Raw genomic sequence first — 26,148 nt, 5'->3', positions numbered from 1 at the left:
CACCCAGCCTAGGACTTATCATAACCCCCCCAGGTGATCCTTCGCCCTTGGGGTAACCTTCGTCCTGTATTTGTCTCCTGGGGCCTCAGAACAAAACACCACACACAGAATGGCTACAGAAATGCATTTGTTTTGGAGGCTGGAACACCAAGGTGGAGGCCCTGGCAGCAGTCCTTTGGGGGTTCCTCCACTCTCTTCCAGTGTTGGTGACCCCAGGGGTCCTCGCGTTATAGATACATCACTCCGGTCCCTGCCTCTGTCTCCTCGCCGGTGCCTGTGCGCCCTTCTCATGGCCTTCTGGCATTCGGCCCAGACCCTGACCTTGATTGCTTCTGCAAAGACCCTTGTTCCAGAAAGGTCCAGCCACAGGTTCCGGGTGGACATACCTCTTGGGGTCCACTGCACTCAACACAGTGTTCGCCCCTGTTGGGCATGTCCCCTGTCCCTGTTACCCCAAGTCCGAAGAAAGTTGCAAAGCATGAGCCCAAGTGCCCTGGGGGAGATGGCGGAGGGTGAGGGGAGCCGGTTAGTGGACGTGGGTGGAGAGAGGGGGTGCAAAGAAATCTGTGCCCCAAATTCCTGTGTCATCAGGGGACACCCGCAAATCACAGTGCAGAAAAAGATTGGAAGATGCCCAGGAAAGGAAGAAAGTACCAGAGGTTTAAAGTAATTGATTGAGGTGAAGTTCACATATCGCAAAGTAGCGTTGTCAAGTGTACCCTTCAGGGACGTCTGGTGCCTTCACACGGTCGTGCAGATGTCACTTCTGCCATCTCTGAACGTTTTCCTCACCCCAAAAGGAGACTGGTACCCAGGAGCCTTCACCTCCATGTCCCCTCCTCGCCAGCGCTGCCCACCACTCCCTGCATGCCCACTTACATGTTTTCTGAAGTCTGCTATCAGGAAAAAAAAGAACTTTGGGAGGAACCAACCTTGTTGGTCATTTAGGGCCTGAGTGGTGGTTTTTTTGGTAATGACAGCTTTACGGAGCTGTGATTCACAGCTCACCCGTGCACGGTGGACACGTCTGTTTACAGACTGTGCAGCTATCACCGCGGCCGAGTTTAGACCGTTTCAGTCACTCGCATCTAAACCCACACCCACTCCCACACCCATCCTGACAGTTGTAGGATCTGAATTGTAGCATCTGACGTGGTCTGTGAGGGTTGCTGGTGGGAGGGATTTAACCGGCCTGACTTCCCAGCTTCTCACTCTGTCTGTAATTACAGATGAAATTGACCCATTAGCTGGCTCCGCCTGCCTGCAGGCTTCCTCCCTGTCTTCTGAGCTTTATCTCATTTTGGTCTCAGCACCGACTATCCCATGCCTTGCCTGCCATTTTGTCCCCATATCAGAGATAGGGAAACTGATACTCAGAGAACTAAGAGGCCCGAGGGCCAGCTAGGGCTTGAACCAGTGGAGTCTTATCTCCGGCAGGACCTCAGGGACCGCTGAGCTTAGGGCCATGGAGGCTGACTTCCCTGGAGCTCCGGACTGATTTCTGTGTCCCTTATCGCTTTTCCGATCTGCTCAGCAAACCCTTCCACTGGGGGCTTCTAAGACCTGACCTTGAGCTGAGGTCAGGGACACAGGTGGGTGGGGGTGGGAGACAGGCCTTGGGCGCTCTCATTCTTCAGCAGACTCTGCCAGGTGGGCATCCCAGAGAAACTGACCAGAGACCACTCCTTCAAGGAGCCCTGGTAAGAAGGGGAGGCAGCACTTCCCAGAACCTGGCCAGAATTTCCAACAAAGCTCGGGGATGCCCCCTGGTGGAGCTGCCAAGACAAAGCGTTGTGTGCAGCCTCCGGGCAGGTGGGGTCATGAGCCAGCCAGGGAAGGGCCATTTCTCGGCTTTTGTGTGTGATCAAGAGTCAGCGTTGGAAGGCAGGGGCAGGGAGCGGCATCAGAGCCTGAGTTAGATTGAGTTTGCTTCAGATCCCAGCTCCGCCGCTCACTGGGCATCTTGGGGCAGGTTAGTCGTCCAGACCTCAGTTTCTCCTCCATCAAATGGGCACCACTGGCGTCCTACCCCACAGAGAGCTGAGACAACCCTGGCCGCCTGCCCGCTGGAGCCCAGCTAAAGTGCTCGGTTATGGTTAACTGTTGATACTGGCGGGAAGGGAATGTTCTGGAGGCCTGAGTGTCTGGGCCTTGCTTTCCCCACGCGGAAGGCAGCTGTGACCGGCTTGTGGGATTTTCGCGCTCATTAGCTACTGAGCCAGAAAGATAGCGACTCCCACATTCAACACGTGTAAGGGATTAGTTTTATTATTCCGTTCCGAACATGAGAAGAGCAGTGTGTGTTTATTAAGCAAATATTGACTTGGGTCTTCTACCGGACAGTCCCTGTGTGCAGAGCTGGGTTTGCAGCTGCGAATGGGATGGGGTGTGACCACGGTGTGTACGTCCTGTGAGTTTTAGTCGAGTTCAAGGGTCGGCAAACTTTCTCTGTAAAGAGCCAGCAGGTGAAGAGTTCATACTTGTGGACCGTCAGTCTCTGTTGTAAATACTTGGCCTGTGGGGGGTGGAAACTGCCGTCAGTCACCACTGAGACTGTGAGTGTGGCTGCTTGTCAGTAAAACTTTGTGTATGTGCAGATGTGAATTTCATGTTATTGTCACATGACAATATTCTCTTCTTTCGACCATCCCCTCCCCGTTTAAAACATAAAAAAATTCTTAGCTTATGGATGATAAAAAAGCAGGTGGTAGGGTGGACTTGGGGTCTTTCATTGACCCCTACTTAGTTCAGTCTTGGGGGGAAGTTGTGCAGGATGTGATGGTCACCTGCTTCTGGTTCTTTTTTTGACACTTTTCTAAGTCTCCGTGGATCGTATTTGTCACTAAGCTACTGGGGAGGGGGGTCTTTCCCTGTCAGATGGTGGCTTCCCATTCCTGATGCTCATTTTCAGCCCCTCCAGAGTGGGCCTAGCTTTCGTCATACGTCAGGAATTAGGCCGGGGGCTCTGTGTCAGTTTTCTCTCCTTTCAAACCCTCCCACTTGGCTTCGGTTGTTCCTTGCACCTTGGCAGAAGTTCTGGAGTCATTATCATGCCCATTTTACAGATAGGGAGGCCGGGTCATGCAAATCTCTTGCTGAGTCATGCAAATCTCTTGCCCTCCTGGGGGTTAAAGTTATAGGGAAGAGAGAAGGCAAAGCAGACAGGAAGTGAGAGGTAGAAGCTGTGTTGGTACCTGAGAATGGGGGTGGGGTGGGGATACTCATTCATTTAGGTCCCAGACAGAGTACTGAGTGCTCCTGTAATCACCGAGTGATTTAATCCTCACAACTGGCCTATCGGAAGAGATGAAGACACAGATTCAGAGATGGCAAATAACTGCTTGACCTTGCAGACTGGGGCAGGGCAGGCTGCTGTATAACTGATCACACGGAGACATCAGTACTTCCCCCTGCCGAGAATTCTCTCGAAGGCCGTGAGGGCCTTGCTGAGGGGTTCTTTGTGGGCAGTGGGGAGCCACTGAAAGTTCTGAGCAGAGCGTCCATGCTCAGGTCTCCGAAAAGTTTCACTCTGGCAGCAGAGTGGAGGATGGGGAGTTAGTCTGGAGACCCCTGGGAAGTTCTTGAGGTCATCTTGGAGCGCCATCCCAGTGGACTGGACTGGACTAGAGGGGGGACCGTGAGGGTGGAAGGAGAGATGGCCAGGAGAGGAGGTGGCGCACTCAGGGCATAGGGCCGAGGCCTCTGCAGGCCCTGAAGGGGAGCAGAGTTTGCCAGGCAGGCTGGACGCCGAGCAGGCAGGCCCACCGCCCGTGGCTTCTGTCCGCAGGGAGCCGGCGGCTGGTGGACGTGATGGACGTGAACACGCAGAAGGGCACGGAGATGAGCATGTCTCAGTTTGTGCGCTACTACGAGACGCCCGAGGCCCAGCGGGACAAGCTGTACAACGTCATCAGCCTGGAGTTCAGCCACACCAAGCTCGAGCACTTGGTCAAGCGCCCGACTGTGGTAGGTCCCTGCCCCGTGCCCTGTTCCGTCCCTACCCACCTCCTCTCCTTGCCCTGTCTGCCCCCTGCCCCAACTGCCCCAGGGGGGATTGGGTAGCAGGAGGGAGGGATGAGTTGGGGGGAGCCGGCTGCGAGGCTCCGGCGGCCAGAAGCGCTGACGAGGGCCGGCTTTCAGGTAGACCTGGTGGACTGGGTGGACAACATGTGGCCCCAGCACTTGAAGGAGAAGCAGACGGAAGCCACAAATGCCATCGCAGAGATGAAGTACCCCAAAGTGAAGAAGTAAGGCTGCCTGGCTGGCAAGGGAGAGCTGGGAGGGGGGACTCCCAGCCTGAAAGTTTCTGGAAACAGGGTGTCCCTGGCAAGTCGAGAAGACTTAAGCACAGCTTTGGGACCGGTCCCCTTTGATGCTGGAGGGAGACCGGGCTGAGGCCACAGACCTGCGGGGTGTTGCTGGAGCAGGAGGGATGGGTGAGCAGGTGGGGGTCTTACTTTTCTGGGGTGCACGGACCCTCCAGTCTGCTCTGGTCCTGGACGCTCCATCAGGATGGTCTTCCCTGCCAGCTCTCCCCGGAGTGTGATCTGAGGAGGCGAAAGAGTCATGGGGCCATCTCTGTGCATCTGTGTGTGTGTGTTGTTGACATTTGTCTGCTCCCTTGAGCAACACATGTCCTGGGAGTGAGCGTTTTTATTTTCAGGGGGATGCACCCGCCAAGGACACTGCTTTTGCCTAGGGCCTGGGCGGGGTCTGGTGTTCTTTCGTTTCTTGCTCTTGACACCTGGGGTCCCTGATCAGAAGAACCATCCCTGAACAAAGCCCAGGGGCCGCCCACTCACCTGGCCCCACTTACCTGGGGTTCCTTAGGCCGCACCCACCAGGCATGGGGACTGGTGCTGGGCTGGGAGCCTGACCTGACGGCAGTCGTTACCTCCAAGCTGCATGTCCAGCCAGTCCTGAGGCCAGGGCAGTGGCACCTGGGGGGCCCCTCCTGGATCTAGAACTTGCATAAAGGACCCTTGGGAGCAGGAAGTCACCTTGGGGCCCCACCATCTGTGTTTCCATCTCCAGATTGGGGACCAGGCGCTGACTGTCCCGGGCTCCACCATGGCCCTGGGCTTCCTAGAAGAGCTGGCTCTGGCGGCTGCGAATCCATTAGCATCTCTGCTCAGCCGGCTGCCAGGAGTGCCCCCAGGAGCTTAAGGCTGTGAACTTTCATTCACTCAGCCCTTCATTCAGCGCATATTGAATGTGGACTCCGGGCCAGGCTTTGTGAGGGAGGCCAGCGCGCTGCCCCTGGGCTGCTCAAGACTGTGCTTTCAGACTCGCTCGCTCGCTCTTTATTACGGCTCAGGCGCTTGTCTGCCTGTCCGAGTCGAAGCTCTGTGCGTCCCCTGGATCTGGGCTGCGGCAAAGGCACTGGACTCAGGGTGGGGAGAGAAGGCGGTTTCGGTTTCCTTCTGTTCTGATTTCATCGCAGGGAAATTTATAGAGCCCATGGGACGGGGAGTAAAAAAGGATGAACAGGATTGACATCCCTGCCTCGGGAGATGGCGCGTTACAGCTGGAACAGCAGGTCCGGAGGGGACAGGAATCCTTTTTGGCTGGTGGCCTGGGGGAGTCCTCACAGAGAGGACATTGGACCTGGGCTTGAAAGGACAGAGGCAATGGGAGGGAAGTGGGGGGGGGTGTGTGTGTGCAAAGGGCCTGAGGAACTGTAAGGAAACAGTGTAGGACTCAGATTAGTCGGAGGCAGATCTAGATTCCTTCGTTCATCGTTCATTCAGCATCTGTATCGCATATCCGATTCCTGCCTGGAATACAGCGGGAGCAAGCCAGATGAGCTCAGCTCCTGCCCTCGCGGAGTTTACCGCCCATGGGGCAGACAAACACGAATCCAATAATCAGAGACGCGCATGGACACTTGAGACCATGATATAAGGCAGAGACCCGGTGCCATGGAGGAGGAGAGTGTGCCGGGACCCCCCTGGGGTGGTGGGGAGGTGGGCAGGCAGGCCTAAAATGAAGAGCTTTTCTGGGCCTGTGCAGGGCCTGAAACGGCTGGCAGGGGCGAGTGGAGGTGGGGAGTGGAGTGTGGGGAAAGGGGGGTACCTATGGAAGGAGGTCCCTTGGGGCTGGAGCAGAGTGGGGGGGTGCGCAGGGGTGCAAAGTCGGGGCTGGCCCAGGTTAATAGGGTCTGGCACCGCATGGCCCATCGTGAGGCCTCTCAGCCCTTAGAGCAATGGGAAACCTCTCAGCAACTTTTAGCAGAGAGGGCTCTGTTCAGGGTTTTTTTTTTTTTTTTTAAATAGAGGCATGTTTTATTTATTTGTTTGTTTGTTTGTTTGTGTTGTTTATACATGCACTGGGTACAGTCAGAAGCGCGGGAGGGTGAGAGAATTCACCAGAGCCAGAGCGGGGAGCAGAGCAGGCAGAAGGACTGAAGTACACTGCTGAGGGGAGCAGCGGGCGGCAGGAGAGGTCTGCGCGCCATGTGGGACCCTCCTCTGGTGGCCAGGGAGCAGCCGGGGATCGAACCGGCGCCCCAGAGGCCGTGGGCAGCTTCGCAACCCAGTGCTCAACCGCTGCACCACCGGGGAGGCCCGCTCTGTTCAGTTTTGCATTCCACAAATTCTTCTGTGGAGTGGATGGAGGAGCCAGTCCAGGGGGAGGGCACATGGGTGAGCATGAAGGAAGGTCAAGTGGCCAGAGTGGGTCTCCGTAGAGTCCAGTTCCTTTACGTCCATTTGCCTCCCTGGAAAAGTCGGTATTTTCACTTGTTGAAAGAGCCCTTTAAATAGTAAGCTTTATTCCTACATGGAGAACTCTTATCAAGTTCCCAAAAAAGACTCACACACTTTTCTAGGATCACATGCCTTCCACATACTGGCTGGGCTGTGTGGCAGACAGATTTACCAACCCTGCCAGTGGCTGTGGGAAGTTGTTAATGGGACTTGAACCCTTGTTACGGAGGAAGTTGTCAGCTTGGAAATAGTTCATTTGCTCAGCTGAAGAGAATGTTGATTTCTGTAAATAAGCCAGGTGAAAATCCCATGGTGATGAAGTCCTCTGGGGCCATAGAACGGTGCGGTGGAATTTAATTAAAATGACACTGTCTAGGAAGTGCACAGCTTCCATCCTGCAGGAGGCTGGAGAGTGAAGGTGGGACAGAGTGGAAAGAAGAAATGTTCAGACCCTTTACTGCCTCCTCCCTGGCTCTGGATTTACACTGGTGCATGGTGACAAGAAAACAAGGAATTTTAATGGGTTTGGGTTGAGGTGCTTAAGATAAGGGGTAGCGACAGTTGTGGAGTTGTCTCTTGTCTTACAACTTAATGGGGGACAGATCCATAGAGGGTGTCAGTGTGTCTGTTATCTAGGCTCCCTTAGTGAGTGCTGATTATGTGTAAGACCTGCTTCTGAGTAGTGTACGGTAGGCCATGGTGAAGAAAGTGAAGTCCCTGTTCTCGTGGCGCTTATATTCTGGTGGGGAGAAGAGACAGGTAAGCAGACAAGTGGATAATGCAACTTAGGAGATGATGTCTCGTGAAGCAGCAATAAGGCAGGATAGCTTGGGGGCTGAGTGACTCAGCCGTGCTGTGCGCTGTGCCCCTTACCTGTCACTCCATCTCAACTCTGTCAAATGTTTTGGCAGAATTACTTGTTTTGGAAAATCTCTTAAAATGACAATTATTGGAGAATATCTCTGTTAGTATTTTTTGCTGCATAACAGGTTACCCTAAACTGTGATAGCTTATATTGTAAAAAAACACGCCAGCAGCTTTCAGCAATAAACATTATCTCGTGGTTTCTGCCGGTCAGTAGCTGGGGTGGTTCTGGCTCTCACTGGATGTGGCCTTGGGCTGCTGTTCATCTGAAGGCTTGACTGGGGCTGGAGGACCCACCTTCCACATGAGCTTACCTCACTAGGTAGGAGGCCTGAGCTCCTCGCCATGTAGCCCATCCACAAGCTGCTTGAGTGTCCTCAGAACGTGGTGGCTGGTCCCCCAGACCAAGTGTTTGGAGGGAGGTCAGTGGAAGCCAACAGTGCCTTTTACAACCTGATAATAGAAGGCACATAACTGTCTACTTTTGCCATATTCTGTTAGTGAAAAGGGAGTTACTAAGTAATGGCCACATTCAAGGGGAGGCAAATTGAACTTTGCCTCAGGATGGGGAGAGTATTAAAGTGTCCACAAGTGCCTAGGTCTATGATGTGGGCATACCTTTTTAAACTTACGACCATTGGATATTATAGTGCATTCTAGAAAGAAATTAGCAAGGCTTTCCTCTCCTGCTCCTGTAGCAGACGGGGTGGCAGAAATGATCTTTGCAGCTTAATGGGGGGGCCATGCCGTGTATGATGACAAGCAGTGAATACTCAAAAACTCAACAAACAGGGAGCCCACGTAAAGCATGTGGTTGGCCCACCCATAATTGAGAGTTGACTGCCGTTTTCTCCCCACAAACTTTCTGGGGATGGCAAGAAAATCTGGGTGAAATTTGGGAGAGGGTGAAAATGACATGGGGAGGGTATGCTTCTTGGGCTGCTGTGGCCATGGCAAATCTTTCATCTCCTGTTTAAAGACTCAGCTTTCCTTTCTGCACCGTAGGGGTTGCATCATCCCCCTCCGCCCTCCCCCCTCCTGCCTCCCATGATGTGGGGAACTGGAGCCTCCCATTTACATGCAAAGTGGTTGGGATGAGTTGTTATCAAAGAGACCTTGGTCTCCAGCTGCCATTGGCGTTCTGGTGTCCTCTGCTTTGCAATCTCCCTTCCCTCATGTTTGCATGAGGGTTTTTGTCTCTAGAACAGCATTCATGCTTTTTTTTATAAAAAGAATTATTTAATTTATTTATGCATAGATGAACTGGGGTGTAGGCCAGAGGTGTGGGGGTGAGAAGATTCACTAGAGACACAGTGGGGAGCAGAACAGGTGGATCTACTGAAATCCACTGCCGAGGGGAACAGCCGGAGAGACAGGAGAGGTCTCCCACGCCATGTGGATCACCTCCCTGGCCGGGGCCGGATCGAACTCCTGCCACAGTGGCTCGTGATAGCTTGATAGTACTGAGACTTTAACCCTGCACCACCAGGGAGGCCCACAGCATTCACTCTTTAACTCTCATGAGCTGTGCTTGCTGACGTCGTAAGTGATCAGTGCCACAGGCCGCATCACACAGGAAAGGACCTAGAGTGATTGCTGATGTCACACAGGGAGGATGCTGTGGGCCTTGCACCAGAACCCGGGCCTCTGGGTTTCTGACTTCTCTCTACCTTTATTTAATTTTTTCAAATTATGTTTATTGAGTAATGTTGATTTACAACACTACATGTGTTAGGGATAGAGGTTCACACCTTTACAAAGGTGATCACCACAAAACCCCATAACACTCCACCATCATCCATTGGGCCCCCTCCCTCTTTTGTTCTTACCCCTCCAGTCCCCCCATTTGGTAGTTTTGTTCTGTAGTCAGATTTCTAGGGCTTGGATTTTTGTGTTGTTTTTTATGTTCTGTATATGAGTGGAATCATCACGTATTTGGTATTTGTCTTTCTCCTACATTATTTTGCTTAGTATTATCCCCTCCATTTCCATACATGTTGTTGCAAATGGCAGTTCATCTTTTTTTCACAGTTGAGTAGTAGTCCACGGTGTATGTGCACATCTTCATACACCCATCTGTCGCTTGGTACTTAGGTTGTTTCCATAACTTGGCTATTGTAAATAATGCTGCAGTGAACATAGGAGAGCACATAGCTCTCTGAATTAGTGTTTTTATATTCATCTGATGGAAATGTAGGAGTGGAATTGCTGGATTGTATTCTTAATGTTTTGAGAAACCTCCATACTCTTTTACCATCTACCTCTACCTTTTTGAGAGGAAAAAAGAAAACCAGCATTTTCTGTGCTGCTTTGTCCCAAGGAGCATTAAACAATTACCTCGGATTTCTCGTTAATGTCAGAAACATGTGTTGCTACCCGCATTCTGCGGACAATGAAAGTGAAGTTCACAGTGGTTCAATGCAGGTAATGGGTGTAAATGCTGATTATAAGACAGTAGGGCTTGGTGTGGCTTGTGGATAACTGGAGAGGCAGATCTTCCAAAAAATGTTTATCATTGCTGATCAAACCAAGCACATCTAGGACCTGGTCTGACCCATGAGTGCCACCACTTCAAGATCCCTTGCTAGTTCAATAAATATCCATGCTGAATTTCAGAAGGGGGAAAGATTTGCTCAAATATCAACCAACTGATTAGAAGAATAATAATAGGCTGTTGATGGGGAATACATTTACACAAATGAATTCAATAAGGTCCCTGCCATCAGGAGGCATGTGTGACAAGAAATGTAATTCTCCCACGTGGATAGCCTGGTCCACCTGTCAAGACCTTCTTTTTGTTCACTTAACTCCATGTTCATTTTGCGTGTGGCATGGTTCATTCTCAAGGATACCCACTCAATGCCTGGTTCTCAAATCCAAGCTGGGGGATAATATTTTTTAAGATTTATTTTTACTTATGTATGCATACAAGAACTGGGGTGTAGGCCAGAGGTGTGGGGGGCATGAGAGGATTCCCCAGAAACAGAGTAGGGAGCAGAACAGGCGGAGCAACTGAAATCCACTGCTGAGGAGAGCAGCGGGTGAGACAGTAGAGGTCTGCTGTGCCATGTGGGTCAGCTCCCTGGCTGGGAAGGGAACAGTGGCTGGATAGCACTGAGACTTTAACCTCTGCACCACCAGGGAGTCCCCCATATTGTTTTCTTTTAAGTGGGCAAAACATGCATGGGAAAAACATGCATCCCCTTCCAGAGAATTCAGCGTCACCTCATGGCCCACCGTGGGCGGTCCTAATGGGTGGGCCAACTCATAAATGATGCCAGGAAGCAACTTTCTGTTTCAGGGTGTTGACCACCTTGAATGGCTTCACTGACCACTTCCCTAAAATGGGGTTGATTTGGTTCCTGAGAGGGTGGAGGGAGTTCATGCATGTAGACAGCTATTATCATCCACACTTAAGAATTATGACCTAGTGATACTGGGGGCTAGTTCTAGTGAATGCGTTGGCCCAAGAGTGGAGAAGCCTGATTTCTGTGCCTGCTGGAGCCGTGGGCCGGCCCCTGCCCCCTCGTGGTTTGGAGGAGGGAGGGGGGGGCTAGGGGGAGGGGAGGTCCTGGTGAGCTTGCCCTGGAGGTGGAACCTCTGATGGCAACTGGAAAAAGCCTGAAGCCTGAAGCCACTCTGCATTTTAGAGTGTGGGATTTGCCAGGTGGACCTGGGGAGGAGGGTGGGGAAACTGGGGGGGTGCCGGGTGGGGTGGGGGCTCGCGATGAGCACCGCCCTGGCTAGAGGGCCGGCTCGGTGAGTCACTGTTCTGAAACGCTGCTGCTGCATCTGTGAAATGGGGACGATTCGGGGAATGCCTTCACCGAGTTGGGGTGCAGATGGGTCTGACGATCGCGACGCCACGGTGCTGTGTTCGCCGGATACTGAACTCCATCTGCGCCCTGATCCCACCGCTCCCGGGACGCAGCTGCTGGGGGGCCGCGGGGGGAGCCGCAAAGGCGCATTTCAGACCGCGGGGCCCACCCGCAGCCGGCGCCCTGCCCCTGGGCCGCGGAGAGGCTGCTCGAGGGGGAAGCTCAAGGTCACGGCGCCGGTGCCCTGGGCGGGAGGCCCGGCAGGCCCCGACCCTCCGCGCGGCCTCGCCCCAGCCGCCGCCGCCCGCCGCGGGCGCGTGACGGACGGTGTCCTCGCCAGGCCGTCGCCCCCCCGCCAGGACGGCGTCCACGCGCCCTGAAAGGCGGGGTGCGGGGAGCCCCGCGCTCCGGCTCCTAGGCCGGGGGGCGCACCGCGGCCCCGGGGCCCCCACCGGCCGGGCGAGGGCGGGCGCGGCGTCCCCTGGCGCCGGCCGGCGCTTCCCCGGCGCCGCGCGGCCTCCTCCGCCTCCCGGGCCGCCGCGGTGTTCGGTTTCAGCGCGGGGATGAGCGCGGCCCGCGCCCGGCGGCCGGCGCGCGGAGGGGGCGAGCGCGGGCGCCCCGGTCCTGCGCCCGGGCCTGGCCGCCGCGGAGCGGGCTCGGCTCCCGCCGCCCGGGCCGGACGCGCGTCGAGCCGCCGCCGCGGCCGGAGGGGACGCCCGGGAGCCGCGCCGCCCCCGCCTCGGGTAACCGCGGGCGCCGGTGGGCGGGCGCGGGCGGGGGCCGCGTCCTGCGCTGCGCCCCGGGCCGGGCTGCGGGGGCGCCGCCGCTCCTTCGGGGCGCGGGCCCGGGTGCGGACGCGCCTGCCCGGGAGCGGCTCTTTGTGTCTCGCGGGCCGCGCGTAAGTGGCGCCAAGTGAGCCGCCGGCGCGCCCCGGCCCCGGCCCGTCTCCAGCGCCCTGAGCCGGGGGGCGCCGGGCTGGTTTCCCCAAGTTGGAGGGGAAGGGGCGAGCGGCGCCGCCCCGCCTTCCCGCACCCCGGGCGGCTCCCCAAAGTTGATGCTGCAGGTGCAGCGCCCCCTCCTACCGCGCTCCTCCCAGGCCCGCCGGGGTCGTGGGGCGGGAAACCCCCGAGGCGGCCGGGCCCGGGTGCCGGCCCCCCGGGAGGGGCCGAGCCGGCCGCGCCGCCGGGGGGTGCGCGGGGCGCGCCTTTCCGGGCGGGGGGCGGCCGGGCGGAAGCCGGGCCGGCTGGCCGCGGAGGCTCGCGGCCGGGCACCGCGCCGGGCGCCCATGTGACTGCGGCGCGCCGGGAAGAGGAAGCCGCGGAGGTCAGTGCACAGGCGGCGCGCCGGGGCGGCGCGAAGGGGCCCGGGAGGAGGCGGGCGGGCCGGGCGCGGCCGCCGGGCCCGGACAAAGCCGCCCCGTCACGGCCACCCCGGGGCTCGGAGGGGCGCCCCGGGCCTGGGCGGCCGGGAGAGGAGGGACGCGGGAGGAGGGGCCTCTCCAGGGGAGGCGGGTCTGGAAGGGGCGCCCCCCACCCCCGAGGCCTCCTGGATGCGGGGGGTGCCTGGAGGGCAGAGCCGACACCGGCGCAACTTGGAGAACTTTCCCTGCTCGCGCCGCCGAGGCAGCAGCGCGCAGCCGCCGCCGAGGCCCGCGGGGGTCCTGTCGTGCGGCGGTGCGGCCGAGGGGGCTGGGCCGAGGGGGGCTGGGCCGAGGGGGCTGGGCCGAGGGGGGCTGGACGGGGTCCGCTTGCGCGGCCGCGTGGAGACCGAGAGCCCCCCTCCCCGTCTCTGCTCCCGGTGAGCCTCCAGCCGCCAGCCCCGGGGAAGCACAGCGCGCTCCTCCCCACAAACACTTAAATGGTTTTTCCTCGACGCTGTGCCGCCGAGGCCTGCAGGGGGTGGGGCCAGGGTTCGGTTGAAGAGAGAAAAGAGAAAAACCTGGAGGTGATTTTAGGGAAATGAGGACTAATATTTTGAAGTGGTGTTGGAGGGGAGAGGCCAGTGTGGCCCATGGGGGTGGGGTGGGGTGTCAGACCATCCCCCCAATTCCTGGGGGAGCCCATCCCCCCGCCCTCCAAAGTGGGGACCTGGCTGGGCGCGGGCGGGCGGGCGGGCGGGTGTGGAGCCCCGAGAGCCCCAGCCCCGGCCGGGACTTGAACAGCCCCAGCCCGCGGCCCGCGCGGTCTTCGTGACGAGGCTGCGCCCGGCTGTCAACTACACCCTCCGCCGGGTTGCTAGGCAGCGGGGCTCTGAGGTGCGGGGCGGCCTCCTGATTTGTCAGCCTCCTGCAGACACATGGTTCCGTCTCCTTCCAGCCTATGGGCGGAGGGACGCGGGCACGCCGCCTGCATACGGCGAGCCCGTCCACCTGCCTGTGAGGTGCAAAAGGCCGCCAAGGGAGGGGGCGCCTGGAGCCCGGCAGCCTCCCAGCCAGCGCAGCCCCACACCCCCATTATCTCCACTGAGGCAGGCTCCTGGCTCCTCCCTACCTTCCCGCCCATTGCTCCCTCTTCCCCAAACCATGGAAAAGCAAAGTGCAGCGGGGAAAAGAGGTCAGTGGGGTAAGCATGGGGGGGGCCTCCCGAGGTGCCAAGGTGCATGGGCATGAGCGGTGGGGAGGCCGCCCCCCTCCCTGCCACCGCCGGTGGCTCTCCTGGGAGTGAGGTGGGAGGGAGGGGGCCCTGGCCCAGCTGTCTTCCAGGCCTGGGCTTGGAAGCCTGCTCCGCCCCCCCGCCCACCACCACCCAGCTCTGCCCACCTGGAGGGGGAGAGCTAGTCCGGCACCTGTGAGCTGCCGCGAGAAGGGTGGGTTTATCTGGCTCTTGCTGGCAGGCTCGGAGGGGCCCCAGTGCACTCCCTCGGCCCAGCCCTCTGGGCCCATGCCCCTCCTTTCCCTGCCGGTACAGCACCTCCACGGGCCTCTCTTCACCCCTATTTAAAGAACAGTTTTATTGAGATATGATTCACTTGCTGTTTAAAGCTTACGGTAAGTGGTTTTTGGTTTGTTTACAGAGTTGTGCAACTAGTTAGTTGGGAAACATTTTCATCACCCCGAAATGAAACCCTGAACCCGTTAGCCATCACTCCCTATTTCCTCCCAACCCCTGCAGCCGTGGCCACTGCTGTTGTCTGTCTCTGTTGGTTTGCCCATGCTGGCCGTTTCAGTGGAAGCCCCGTCCTCCGTGGGGGTGCCCTGTCTCCTCGGCTGCACTGCTTCGCAGTCAGTGGCAGTTTGTCCTAAGTGAAACTTTCTGTGCAGTTTCCTTAAGAGTGTCCCACCCCTACAGACAGGGGTCTTGGGCATTCTTTTTTTTTTTAAATTTATTTATTCATTTACACAAGAACCGGGGTACAGGCCAGATGCGCGGGGAGGGTGAGAGGATTCACCAGAGACAAAGCGGGGAACAGAACAGGCAGACTGACGAAATACACTGCTGAGGGGAGCAGTGGGCACGACAGGAGAGGTCTGCTGCTCCATGTGGGACCCTTGCTGGCTGGCAGGGATCGAACCGATGCTGCAGAGGCTGCAGACAGCTTCACAGCGTGGTGCTCAACTGCCTGTGCCACCAGAGGAAGCCCGGTCTTGGGCATTCTTAATGCACTTATCTTAGTGCCAAGCCTAGCTCTGGCCCAGAGGGCAGGTTGGCTCTCCCTGAGTGATTTTTTTTTTTTAAAGATTTATTTATGCATATAAGAGCTGGAGTACAGGCCAGAGATTGTGTGTGTGTGGGGGGTGTGTGTGTGTGAAAGGATTCACCAGAGACAGAGTGGGGAACAAATGGACAGGCTGACTGAAATACACTGCTGAGGGGCGCAGCGGGCGAGACAGGAGAGGTCTGCTGCGCCATGTGTGTTGCTCCCTGGCTGGCCGGGGATGGAACTCGTGCTGCAGAGGCTGCGATTGCTTCACAGTGCGGTGCTTAACCCCTTGCGCCACCAGGGAGGCTCACTGAGTGACTGTTGAATGAAGGAGGAGGTGAATGGGGCTGGTCATTGGCAAGCGATGAGGTGGCTTACAGTGGAATTCCAGGGGCCCAGCTGCTTCAAAGGGCAGGGGGCTGGCAGCCTGGAGAGCTGCAGGTATCAGCCTCGAAGGGGTGGAAAGGCAGCCTTTTACTGGGGGGGGGGGCAGAATAGAAACCATCAGGGAGGAAGGAACAGAGTGACCTTTAGGTGGCCGGCTGGCCAGCTCTCCAGGGAAAGCAAAAATGCCTCCCCCAGACTTTGAGGTAGGTAGTAAATGCTTGAGATTCAATGTCACCTGATCACAGGGGCTTCCCCCATGGGGAACTCCAGCGTGATATGGGTTTACAAAAAAACGAGAAAAGAAAATTCCCCAGTGTCAGCATTTACAAAAGGGCAGCAGGTGAGTCCTTCTGGAAGCTGCTCACCTCCCAGGCAGCACTAAATTGCCCCCCCCCCACCTGTTCTGTGTCCCCGCAGGTACTGTCTGATGAGCGTGAAAGGCTGTTTCACTGACTTCCACATCGACTTCGGAGGCACTTCCGTCTGGTACCATGTTTTCCGGGGCGGGAAGGTGAGTGAACGGCCTCCCCTGCTCTACATCTCAGGCTGCTGGTACCTGGAGAATCGGCTCACCTTCCCCCGCCCCCTCCTCCAGCCAGCCCTCCCCTGTGTGTTCTGAGTCTCCTTGGGGCCACCACCTCTCTTCTTCGGGAGGGATAAGATCTAGGTCAACTCCTTTACATCATGTCTGGTCACCTGTGCCCACCTGGTCACGCCTTGCTCCAAGCGCTGTGGACCAGATTTGAACTCCACATTCAGCTCCGGGAACTCCCGCCTTCATCCCCCTCAGATCCAACCTGAGACCTTGTATTCTAAAGTCTAGGTGCCGGCCCCACCTGCCTCCAAGGTCATCTGACGTCAGAGACAGACATACAGACATCACTGGGGGGGCGGGAGCTGGGGTGGGTGGAGGGACACTCGCCTGCTATGTCTGTTGCTTCGGGCGTGTCGCGTGGGGGTGAGGATGACCCGTCCCTGGTGGGGGCACCTTGCGTGTGGGGGGGCCGCTCTGCTTGTCAGGTCTGTGTGTGCCTCTGTTTGAACTGAAGTTGTCGAAAGAAATTCTAGGTAGGAAGTCCCCCTGCTTGGTTCCAGATGTTTTCCCTTTTTTTTTTTTTTTTTTTAAGATTTATTTATTTTGTTTATACAAGCACTGGGTACAGTCAGAAGCGCGGGAGGGTGAGAGAATTCACCAGAGCCAGAGCAGGGAGCAGAGCAGGCAGAAGGACCGACATACACTGCTGAGGGGAGCAGCGGGCGGCAGGAGAGGTCTGCGTGCCATGTGGGACCCTCCCGGGTGGCCGGGGATCGAACCGGCGCTACAGAGGCTGCGGGCAGCTTCACAGCCCAGCGCTCAACTGCTGCTCCGCCATCACCATGGAAATGGTGGCAACAAGTGAAAGGGGGGAATTGTTAGGGGGAAAAGGATGTCCCAAAGCAAATTCCATATAGGCTTTGTGGACTCCACCCCCACCCCAGGTCAAAGCCAAAGACACTGGGAACTCCAAATCCCATCACCACCCAAGGGAAGGTGGCTGGGACCTGAGGGTGGGGTTAAGCAGCCAGGTGGATACAAAAGGCAGACACGTGGGCTTTGGGGGCTCTCTCCATTTTTGGGCTCTCGGCCAGCTCGCAGCGTCCGGCCAGCTCTGAGAGTGACTTTGGGTTTCCAGGTCGTCGGATCGGGTAGGACGCATTAAAGACTTTATTTCCCTATTTTCTCCCTGAGTTGTACATTTTCCTTATTTCCTTTTCTCTTGTAAATAAAACTTTTATTAACCTTTTGCGTGTGCCTGTAGTAGAGTATTCATAAGTCCCTTTAAAGCGCGCGGGTGAGGACCCACAGCCAGGAACCCGTTTAATATCGGGGTTGCTCTATAACAGCTGAGGAGGCCCTGTTTTCCCTCTTGTGGAGAGTGAGCGCAAGCTGGGTTTGTTTACCAGGCCGTTTTATCAAACAATGTAGGAAATTCGCCTTCCTCACCTTCCCCCACGTCCCTGACAAGCTCAGGGGAAAGAATGTTCCTTCCAGTCCAGAAAGCCTTCCACCCTGCTGTTGCTACGGGAACAGATCCCCTAAAGGCAGGAAGGGGTGCTCAGAAGCGCACAGACCCCTTGCCACCCCAGACACCCTTTGGGTGGCCCCTGGGGATAGATCCTCCCCTGTTCTCCCAGCGCCCAGGCAGGCGGGTCTGTCTCTTGGGTGATGGAGAGCCTGGAAGGCGTTACCCTGCCCTGGGTCTTCCGCTGATTTGCCTCCTTTTCCTCCCAAGATCTTTTGGCTGATCCCTCCCACCCTGCACAACTTGGCGCTGTACGAGGAGTGGGTGCTGTCGGGCAAACAGAGCGACATCTTCCTGGGAGACCGTGTAGAGCGATGTCAGAGAATTGAGCTGAAGCAGGGCTACACGTTCTTCATCCCTTCCGGTAGGTCTCGCGTGGCCGGCGTTTGGAGCTGTCCCCTGCGGTCCTCTGGGCCTCCCGGGGGTGTAGGCCAAGTGGCTCTGGGCCTCTTGGCCGCTGGCAGCCCCTGCGAAGAGTGGGCCTTGGGCTGCAGGGAAAAGCAGCAGCGACTCCCCTCCCTGCTAAGCTGGGACTCCTGCCTGTGGACTAGGATTTCTGAGGGGGCCTCTAAGGCCCTCGTGCAGGGGAAAAACCCTTGCGGGACCTGCAGGGGAGTCTTGTGGGGGCGGGGAGTAGGTCTACCCTGAGACCGGGGGAGGGGCAGGGTGCTGAGAGCCGGGCAGGGTGTTGTCAGGAAGTGGCCGCCTCCTTCCTGTGGAACTAGATGAAAAGTAATTGGGACCTTCCTCAGCTCCTGCTTTTGGAGTCTCCACTCCAAAAATAAAAGAAAACAAAAACCAAAACCACAATAAACCAAACTGAACTCCACAACTATAGCAGAGGGGTGGGAGTTGAGAACTGGACCGCGGACTTGTGGCTGGTCACTAGCTGACCTCATGGACGTGATAGATGACCCAGGAGTCGTCATGCAGCATGGTCTTAGGCTGAATTCATGGAAGCATTTCACCCTGGAGGAGGGAGGTGACTCCCACTGTAGGGTGAGAGCTCAGGCAGGCTGCGTGTAGGAGGTTGTGTTCTTGGTCACCATACTTCAGAGACAAGTGAGTGTCACGTGAGGTGATAGGAGCTTGGGGGAGGAGTTGGGTTGTTCTACTCTAGGAAGCCACGGTGGCTGGTAATGGCAGTGAGCCAGGTAAAGGGTGATTTCCTGGAAGAAGAGATGGTACTGGCTGCTCTGATGGGTGATGAGCTCCCCGTCACTGGAGGTACGCAAGTAGTAGAGGCTAGACGCGGGTAAAGAGCCTGCGGAGAATTTGCCCCTGTGTGGAAGCTTGGATCGTAGGACGGGAATGTCCTGTGAGTCCACTAAATCCGTGGGCCAGAGAAGCTGGCTCTGCTCTGGCTTCGAAAGTTGGGCTGGGGTCTGGACATCAAGCACTAGTGTGTGGAATTAAGTGAAAGGGGACAGTTGTGGTAGCTGTTCCCCCGTGGGGTGGGGCTGCACCCCTGCGTCTTCAGGAGTGTCGGCCAGGTAGAAACTTCATCACTGGGGGAATTTGGGATTTGGAGGTGGTGGGTCAGCTGGGGGTGACTGTTACCTGCCTTGGCCCTCGCTGGGCTTGGGGCGGGAGAGATTGTGGCTGGTGGGCCGTTTGGGGGTGCCTGCCCTGCTGACAGGGGATGTGGCCTGCAGGGCGGAAGAAGGCGTATCCTGACCAGCCTGTAGGGATTGCCCCTGATGAATTCAAAGGAACTCTGGATTGCTCTTGGCCTTGCTGCTGACCCTCGGGCTGGTGGCCTGGCTGGTGTCTTCCCCCTCCTGTGCCACCTCTACAAGGCACAGATGGGGGCGCTCAACTCTGGGGCCCATCCCCCCCACCCCCCTGAGCTCTGAGTGAGGACACGCTTTCTTTCAGATCTGGGAGGTTGGCTTGTTGCTCTGCCCAGGCTGGGGTGCAGGGTGTGAATTTTGGGAAGTTAAGCGAGTTGGAGGTCTTGGGAAGCAGCAGCATGGGGGGCGCTGAGTGTCGAAGGGAGTAGGAGGAGACGTGGCTCAGAGCCCAGGGAGACCCCGACAAGGACCTGGGAGTGGTGACATGCCAGGATTTGTGGGAAGTAAAAGAGAGGGACAGTTGGAACTTGTGACCTTCTCAGAGGGGGTGGGTGTGGGGGGATGGAGCATGTGACCCCCAGGCATTGATTTCATGGAGCAATGGAATGAGTAGACAAAACCCCACAAACTAGGAGCTGCCGCAGCTCGAGACTTGGAGTCTTGCACAGGACAGACACTAACTAAAAAGACGCAACCTGGCATCTACTGTTGTTGCCGTTTTACGGAAAGATGATTCTGACAGCAAAAAGCTGAAAGTCCTCGTTCCAGAATAAAGGGCCCTCCTTTATATGTGACGTGAAATCTCCACTATCTTCATTTGTCTCATTTTGTGTGGCCCACCCGGGCGAACTAAAGGAATGGAGTTCTGGGGCCACTGAACGTGATGGGCATCTGGGTTCCTCACTGGGTCTGGGGTCCTTGTCGGTGTCCGTACCTGCTGAGTCACGGGCAGACAGACACACCTGCGATTCCTGGCAGCCGGCTTGGTTCCGGCGGAGATGGTGCCTTGGGGAAGCAGTTCTTGGAGCATCAGAAGTGGAGAATCCAATTGTGGCTTTTCCCGCCTGCGGCCTAGGTGCTCATCTCCACAGCGTGACCTTGGCCATGAGTCCTCCCACCCCTGCTGGCTCAAGTCTCTCCATCTCCCCGTGGGAAGATTTTAAATGTAAAGTACCTTCGTGAGACTCGGTTTAACTTTTTCTTCTTGTGTCTGAGGCTGAAGGGGCTGTTGCTGACTGTGCTTCAGGGGAGGTGGTTCTTTGGGCCTCAACCCTGGGTAATCCAGGAAGACTTCCTGGGGGAGGAAGGCCATTGAAGGTGACCCAGGAAGGGGGTGATCTAAAAAAGGGGCTTGGATTTGACCTCCTGAGCTGACCAGCCCTCGATGGGTGAGGCAGAGGTGACAGGAGAGAAGGGAGAGCCCAGGGCTGATACGTGCCCTTCCCTGTGGGGCCCCATCCTTTGCAAGTCCTGGTGATGAATGAGATACTCAAGATGCTCATCCCCAAGGAGCAGCTGGAAGTCAGATCTTTTTCTCTGACCTGACCTGACCTGCACCAGTGCCCTGACCACATCAGTGAACCTGACCTCCAGCCCCCATCCGCTGCACAGCTTAGGCTGCCATATGTAATAGTAACACTAACTCAAGTTACCGAGCAGGGAGCATCCCATGGCTCTTCTCATCTTCTCCGTGAGCATTCAAGGAAGAACTTCCCGCCCCATCGTTTTGTTAAAATCAGCTTCCTGCTGGCCTGCCCTTGGTCACGGTGCCGCCGGCCCAGCTCGGGCATCTGTGGATGCTGGTGAAGGAAGCAGCCGGTCTCTGGGAGATGCCCCTGAGTCCTGTGCCCCTTGGGTTTATCCCTGCAGCTGCCACAAAGGTGCACAAGTGAGGGCCTCTGGGTTCTGAATCTTGAGCATCTGGGTGGGGCTGAGATGGTGCCTGGTGCCCTTTGGGTTCCTGAGAACGCCCATCAGGTTTGTGGTCGTGACAGGGTCTGTGAGGAGGGTACTGCTGGGCACTGACTCGCAATGCAGGGGAGGCTGCCTGACTCCTCAGGGAGGCCTTGGCTTGGGGAGAAGCTTCCAGAACCCCTCGGTTGTCTGGTCCCTCCACTTGACACAGCACCTCTCTCTTTGCTCACACAACTGGGGTAACAGGTGTAAGTCAGGTGTGTCTGCCTGTCCACCGGGTAGGGGAGGAGGGTGCTGGCAGCCCTGGGCATCCTGTCCCCAGCCCTGGCGATGGGCGAGGCTCCTTGGATACCAGCAGGGGTTGCTCACTCGCTTGAGCGCTCGCTCACCAAGGAAGTTCCCCCGGGGGAGGCGGCATCTCCATTTCACATGGCAAATGGAGGCCGGGGCGGGGCCGTCAGGTGCTGAGTTGGCCCTGGGGACTGTCTGGAGCCCAGGCTGCTGGACCTGGTTCTGTGCAGGGTGTGGGTGGGCGCCAAGGCAGTGCAGGAAGAGCACCCAGGAATCCTTCCCCTTCGGGCTTCACGCCACCAGGTGCGGCCGCGGGAACTCGGGGCTCCCGGGTCCAGTCTTAGGAGACCGGGCTTTGACTAGGCAGATGGTGGTGATGTTAGTTAGGATAATACCCCACCCGTATTGAAACAGAGGAGCAGTTGGTGTGGAAAGTAGACTCCAGGGGTGTCTGTGCAGAAGGCGTGGGAGAAACGGAAGGTGCCCAGGAGCCTGGACAGGGCCTGCCCGCCCCGCAGAGCAGCTGCCCCCGCCACGCCCGGCCAGAGGCATGGGCCCCGACAGCAGATCCCCCTCAACAGCAGATCCCGCTCGCGTCTGCTTCTGTGTGCTTGGCTAGTTTCCTGTCGCTCTCCCCGAGAACCACAGCTCTGTCCCATCTGCAGCCCCCTGCAGGGGGAGGGCCAGCAGCCGGGCGAACCTGCACAGATGCAGCTGGGCCCTCGCAGCCGCCGGCTCTCATCCCAGATGGTGGCTTTGCTCCCACCGCGCAGCCCCCTAGTCAGGGTCAGGGCTGGTGCCAGGGAAGAGTGCCCCTGCGGGGGCTGGCATGGAGGTGGGGGCGCTCTGACATTTTCCTTCCAGTCAACAAATTAGGCACGTGGACAATTTGAGAAGGGGCCCTGGATCTCGGTGCCTGTCTCCTCTCCCCTCGGCTGATACATCCCTCACGCCGAGGCTCTCTGCGTCCATCTGTCCTGGACTTTGCTTCTGTCTCTCGATTCTCTTTCTCCCAGGATCGTGGGCCTGTGCTAAGCCTTTGATGCAGCATTCAGAACAGAGGCGCTGTCACTTGCCAGCTGTGACTTCATTCAGCCAGCGACTCCATTCTTTTCGCTCGCTTCCAGCAACTGTAAATTGGAGCGGGTTATAACAGTCCCTGCCCCCTCGCGCCGAGCTGCCCGTTATGATGCCCAGAGCCGCGTGTGGCTCTGTTGAACCTTTGACACGGGGTCGGTCTGAGACGTGTCAGTTACTGTTTGAAGGGATTAGGTTGCTTTCTTTGCCCCCATCCCTCATGGGCCAAGTGGAGGTGGACGATCCGGGATCAGATTCTGATGAGTGACTTCACTTTGCTGGGCCTCAGTTTCTCTGTATATTGGGGAGATTTTGTGAGAAGCGAATGAGAGAAGCCTGGGGACGCCCTTTGGCCAGTGCACTCTGGTCATCCTCGTGGGGACTTTGGGTCAGGCTTTGGGTCAGGGGTTTCCACTAGGGACCAGTCGGTGAGTGCGAGCAGAGCTGGCGTGGGGTGTGGGTGGCGTGTGACTGAGACACCGCCTGCAGTTGGGCCTTGGAGGATGAGATAGCAGGAGGCAGCCTGGGGCAGAGGCCAGCCAGGCCCCTGGGTCCTGCAGCCCTGACCAAATGGCACGTCTTAGCTGAAGCCCTGTGATCCTTGTGACACTCCCGAGACAGGTGGTCACTGGGATGGCGAGGACAGACGAAGACAGATGAGCAGCCGGGGCCAGCAGCTTCCCAGCTCTCCAGACAGTGTGGGAGAGGGCAGGTCCTGCCTCTCTGTTGGCTGCTGCGGCCAGGTTCTCCCTGACATGAAGGTCCGTGAACAGTGGGGCCTGGCCTGCAGCTGCCCACTGCTGATGGGAGCTGGCCAATGGCCTACAGCGGGAGTCCTGCAGGCCAGGACCCCCTGCTTTCTGCCCCAGGTCACCCCGCACATCCTCACTCCTGGCTCTGGGTGCTCCCCTGGGCCTTTTTTTTTTTTTTAAAAGGACAGGTATAGGTTTGTTTGGAAAAGGAGAGATAAAAGCACCTGCATAGTCACAGGCGGGCAGGAAGAGCTGACTCTTGCCAGTGCAGAACCTTCTGTGCCTGCCTGCCGGCTGTCATAAGTGGGGGAACCCCCAGGGCCTGGGCGCTGAACCTCTTTGCCCTCCCCACGCCAGGTTGGATCCATGCTGTCTATACCCCCGTCGACTCTCTGGTGTTCGGCGGAAACATCCTGCACAGTTTCAACGTGCCCATGCAGCTGCGCATCTACGAGATCGAGGACAGAACCCGGGTAAGGCGCCTCCTTCCCCCCCAGGCCAGCCAGGCTGATCTCTGCTGCTCCGGTTGTGTGGACAAGTCTTCCCAGGCGTCGCTCCCACTCTCTGCCTCAGGCCAGGCCTCGGTCCTGGTTCTGCAGTGCAGGGCTGCCCGTGGAAGCCCCACCCAGAGCTCCCGGGAGTTTCTGTTCACCTCCAGCTGGTGGCAGCCAAAACCCCCGTGAAGGGGAAGTGTCTTTTGAGAAAGCACCGTGAGCGTGAGCTGCGGGATCCTCTTGCTGCTTCTCACGCAGAGCCAGGGATGCCAGGGTGTGGGGGGATTCCGTTGTTGCTGGGGTGTGGGGGAGGCTGCTGCTTGGAACGTTCTGATCTTGCCATGCATCCCCGGGGACCCCAAGTGGGTTGTGGAGCCTCAAAGAAGCCAGTGTCTGGGTCTTCCCGGGCACGGCCTCTGAGCTCTGTCTCAGAGTCCACTTGGCAGGGGTCCCTGATTCCCCTTGATGGTGGGGGTACTGCCTTCTCGGGCTTTCCCCCAACCCCCACACCCCAGGACCAGACCCCAGGCTGATGTGTGTTCCCCGAAGAGGAACAGCCACCTCCTTCCTTGCGGGAACGTGATCCAGAGCCCCCAGAGAGGGGCACCGGGGCAGAAAGGGCCCTTTTCTTCCTCTTTTCTCTCAGCTTTCTTTTCTCTTTTTGAGATCTATGTCACATGCTATTAAATTCGTTATTTCAAGTGCCTGGTTCAGTGGCAGTTGACACATTCACCGTGTTGTGTGACCAGCGCCTCTGTCTAACCTCAGGACATTTTCATCACCCCAAAAAGAAACCCCATCCCCACTAGCGGTGACGCCCCTTCTCCCCTCCTGCAGGCCCTGGAAACCATCGAGCTGCTTTTTGTTTCGGTGGCTTTGTCTGTTTCTGCGGCGGTTCGTGTCCCTAAGCGCGTGGTGTGGCCTTTGTGGGCCTTCCGGTGGGGCAGGGGTGAGGGCTTCGTCCCTTCTTATGCCTGAATTGCCCCCGCTGGACCCTCTCGCCTCTTCCTGACTTTGTCCTGGAGATGGCTTTTTTGCCCCAGAAAGGTGTTGCTGTGCCCAGACCCTAAAGAAAGGTCTTGGCCTTGGTCTACATGGGTGGAATCAGCCACCCAGTGCGTATCTGACGTTTGGAACAGTCAAGGAGCCCCGTCCAGGTTCCCGGACGCCACTTTGACCCTCATTCAGCCGTGTTCAGGTCAAGTGTGCTGGGGCTGTTTGCTGCCTGCGGTGCCCGGTCTGCAGGGACCGGTCTCTGGATGGACGTCCTCGCCCCTCGTCTCCGTCACCCATCCACCCATGTGCCTTTCCCGGCCTGATAGATGTTGCCCCTGGGTGTTCAGGACCAAGTGGGTGCACATGGTCACCTCATAGTCGTCTGGGTCAAGTGCCGTCTGGGACTCCGGCCAGCTGTTCTTGGCCTTGAAGAATGGGCCCGCTTGTTTGTAAGCAGACTAGGAGGAGCTGTGGGGTGAAAAGGAGAAGTCCGGAGGGAGGCGTCAGGCCCACGACTTTCCAGGCAGTTCCTGAAAGTTGACTTAGGCTGGGATTTCCAAGGCTTCAGCCATGGGAATCGGGAGCTCAAATCTCAGTGGATTGTGGCCACGATGTTCCGCTAGGAGCCCGGCTCCCCACTCCCCTTGGTGGGTGGAGGGTAATAGAGCAGAACCGAGAGGTCCACTGAGCCCCGGGAATATGGCGCCCGCATTGAGATGAGCCGGGCGGGGCCCCTCCCCAGCCCCTCTGCCCCTGTCCTGGGCGCGGGCATCCCATCTGGTTTCCCCTGCAGCAGGTTGTCGGGCGGGGGCTGGTGGGCAGGCTGGCCTGGACCCAGCAGCAGGCTGTTTAATCTGCTTTGATTTCTGGTCTTTGGAGAGGGCTTGGCGACAAGGCCCAATTGTTTATGTCTTAGGAGCCAAGGCAGACAAAAGATGCTGGGGAGAGAGCTCGGGAAGCCAGATAAAATGCCAGAGCTCCTTGTCAGCTCAGCACAGCTTAATTCTTTACAACCCGTGGGCTTTCTTAAGGCAATGGCCGTTTAAAAATACTTTTTCAACAGTCCTAAAACATGACTTTGCTTAGGAACCAAATGCAGGGGGTGGGACAGAGGAAACCATTCATCTCTAGACCCCCTGATGTGGGTCTGTCTTTGAAAAACAATTTGCCTTTGTGGCCCAAGGTGGGGTCCCCCCCCCCTCCAGACCAGGGGGACCTGGAGGTTCTTCTAGCTTAGGAAGCTGGGGTCTTGTTCTCACGACTTTAATTTCTGTGGACTGGATGACAAGTGATTTTACCCCGTTGTCCTGGGAGGGGAGCAGGAAGCAGACACTCAGGGTTTGTGGGTGCCCGTGCCCCTCTCTCGGTGCAGGTTAAATCTTGCACCTCTTATTTTCAAGATGCACAGGGGCTGGAAGAACTGCCCGAAGAATGGCCGTGTCGCCTCTTTGTTATTGGAAGATGATGCTTCAGCAGCGCTTGCTGCCTCGTTCATTAACTCTGGTTAGGGTGACAAGGGCTAGGGCCGATGCAGCCAACGCAGGCCGCTCATTAAACTGCCGTCTCTCTTTA

The 26,148-nt window shown here is 57.3% G+C and overlaps 1 protein-coding gene across 15 annotated transcripts in view; it reads left to right on the top strand.

Moving 5' to 3' along the window:
* Window positions 1-26,148, top strand: part of KDM2B (lysine demethylase 2B) — a 108,084-nt gene that overhangs the window by 23,940 nt on the left and 57,996 nt on the right. For 11 of the 15 annotated variants that reach the window (XR_008551891.1, XR_008551889.1, XM_054695366.1 and 8 more), the window contains exons 5-9: window positions 3,788-3,970; window positions 4,145-4,247; window positions 15,833-15,926; window positions 17,689-17,842; window positions 23,444-23,559. Coding sequence is in view for 13 of the 15 variants with exons in the window: in XM_054695366.1 (XP_054551341.1) it covers window positions 3,788-3,970; window positions 4,145-4,247; window positions 15,833-15,926; window positions 17,689-17,842; window positions 23,444-23,559 (650 nt within the window). In the remaining 2 variants the exon portion in view is untranslated. Of the gene's footprint in view, window positions 1-3,787; window positions 3,971-4,144; window positions 4,248-11,191; window positions 11,239-12,105; window positions 12,133-12,662; window positions 12,713-13,586; window positions 13,942-14,295; window positions 14,376-15,832; window positions 15,927-17,688; window positions 17,843-23,443; window positions 23,560-26,148 lie in introns of those variants that run through there. The other 4 variants (XM_054695373.1, XM_054695375.1, XM_054695374.1 and 1 more) reach the window with 4 other exon arrangements.

The sequence above is a fragment of the Talpa occidentalis genome, unplaced genomic scaffold, assembly GCF_014898055.3.
Source record: "Talpa occidentalis isolate TD23 unplaced genomic scaffold, MPIMG_talOcc4v2.1 talOcc4.14, whole genome shotgun sequence".
In the NCBI taxonomy this organism is placed as follows: Eukaryota; Metazoa; Chordata; class Mammalia; order Eulipotyphla; family Talpidae; genus Talpa; species Talpa occidentalis.
Note: the sequence above shows the minus strand (reverse complement) of the source record. Positions and strands in the feature narration are given on the sequence as shown.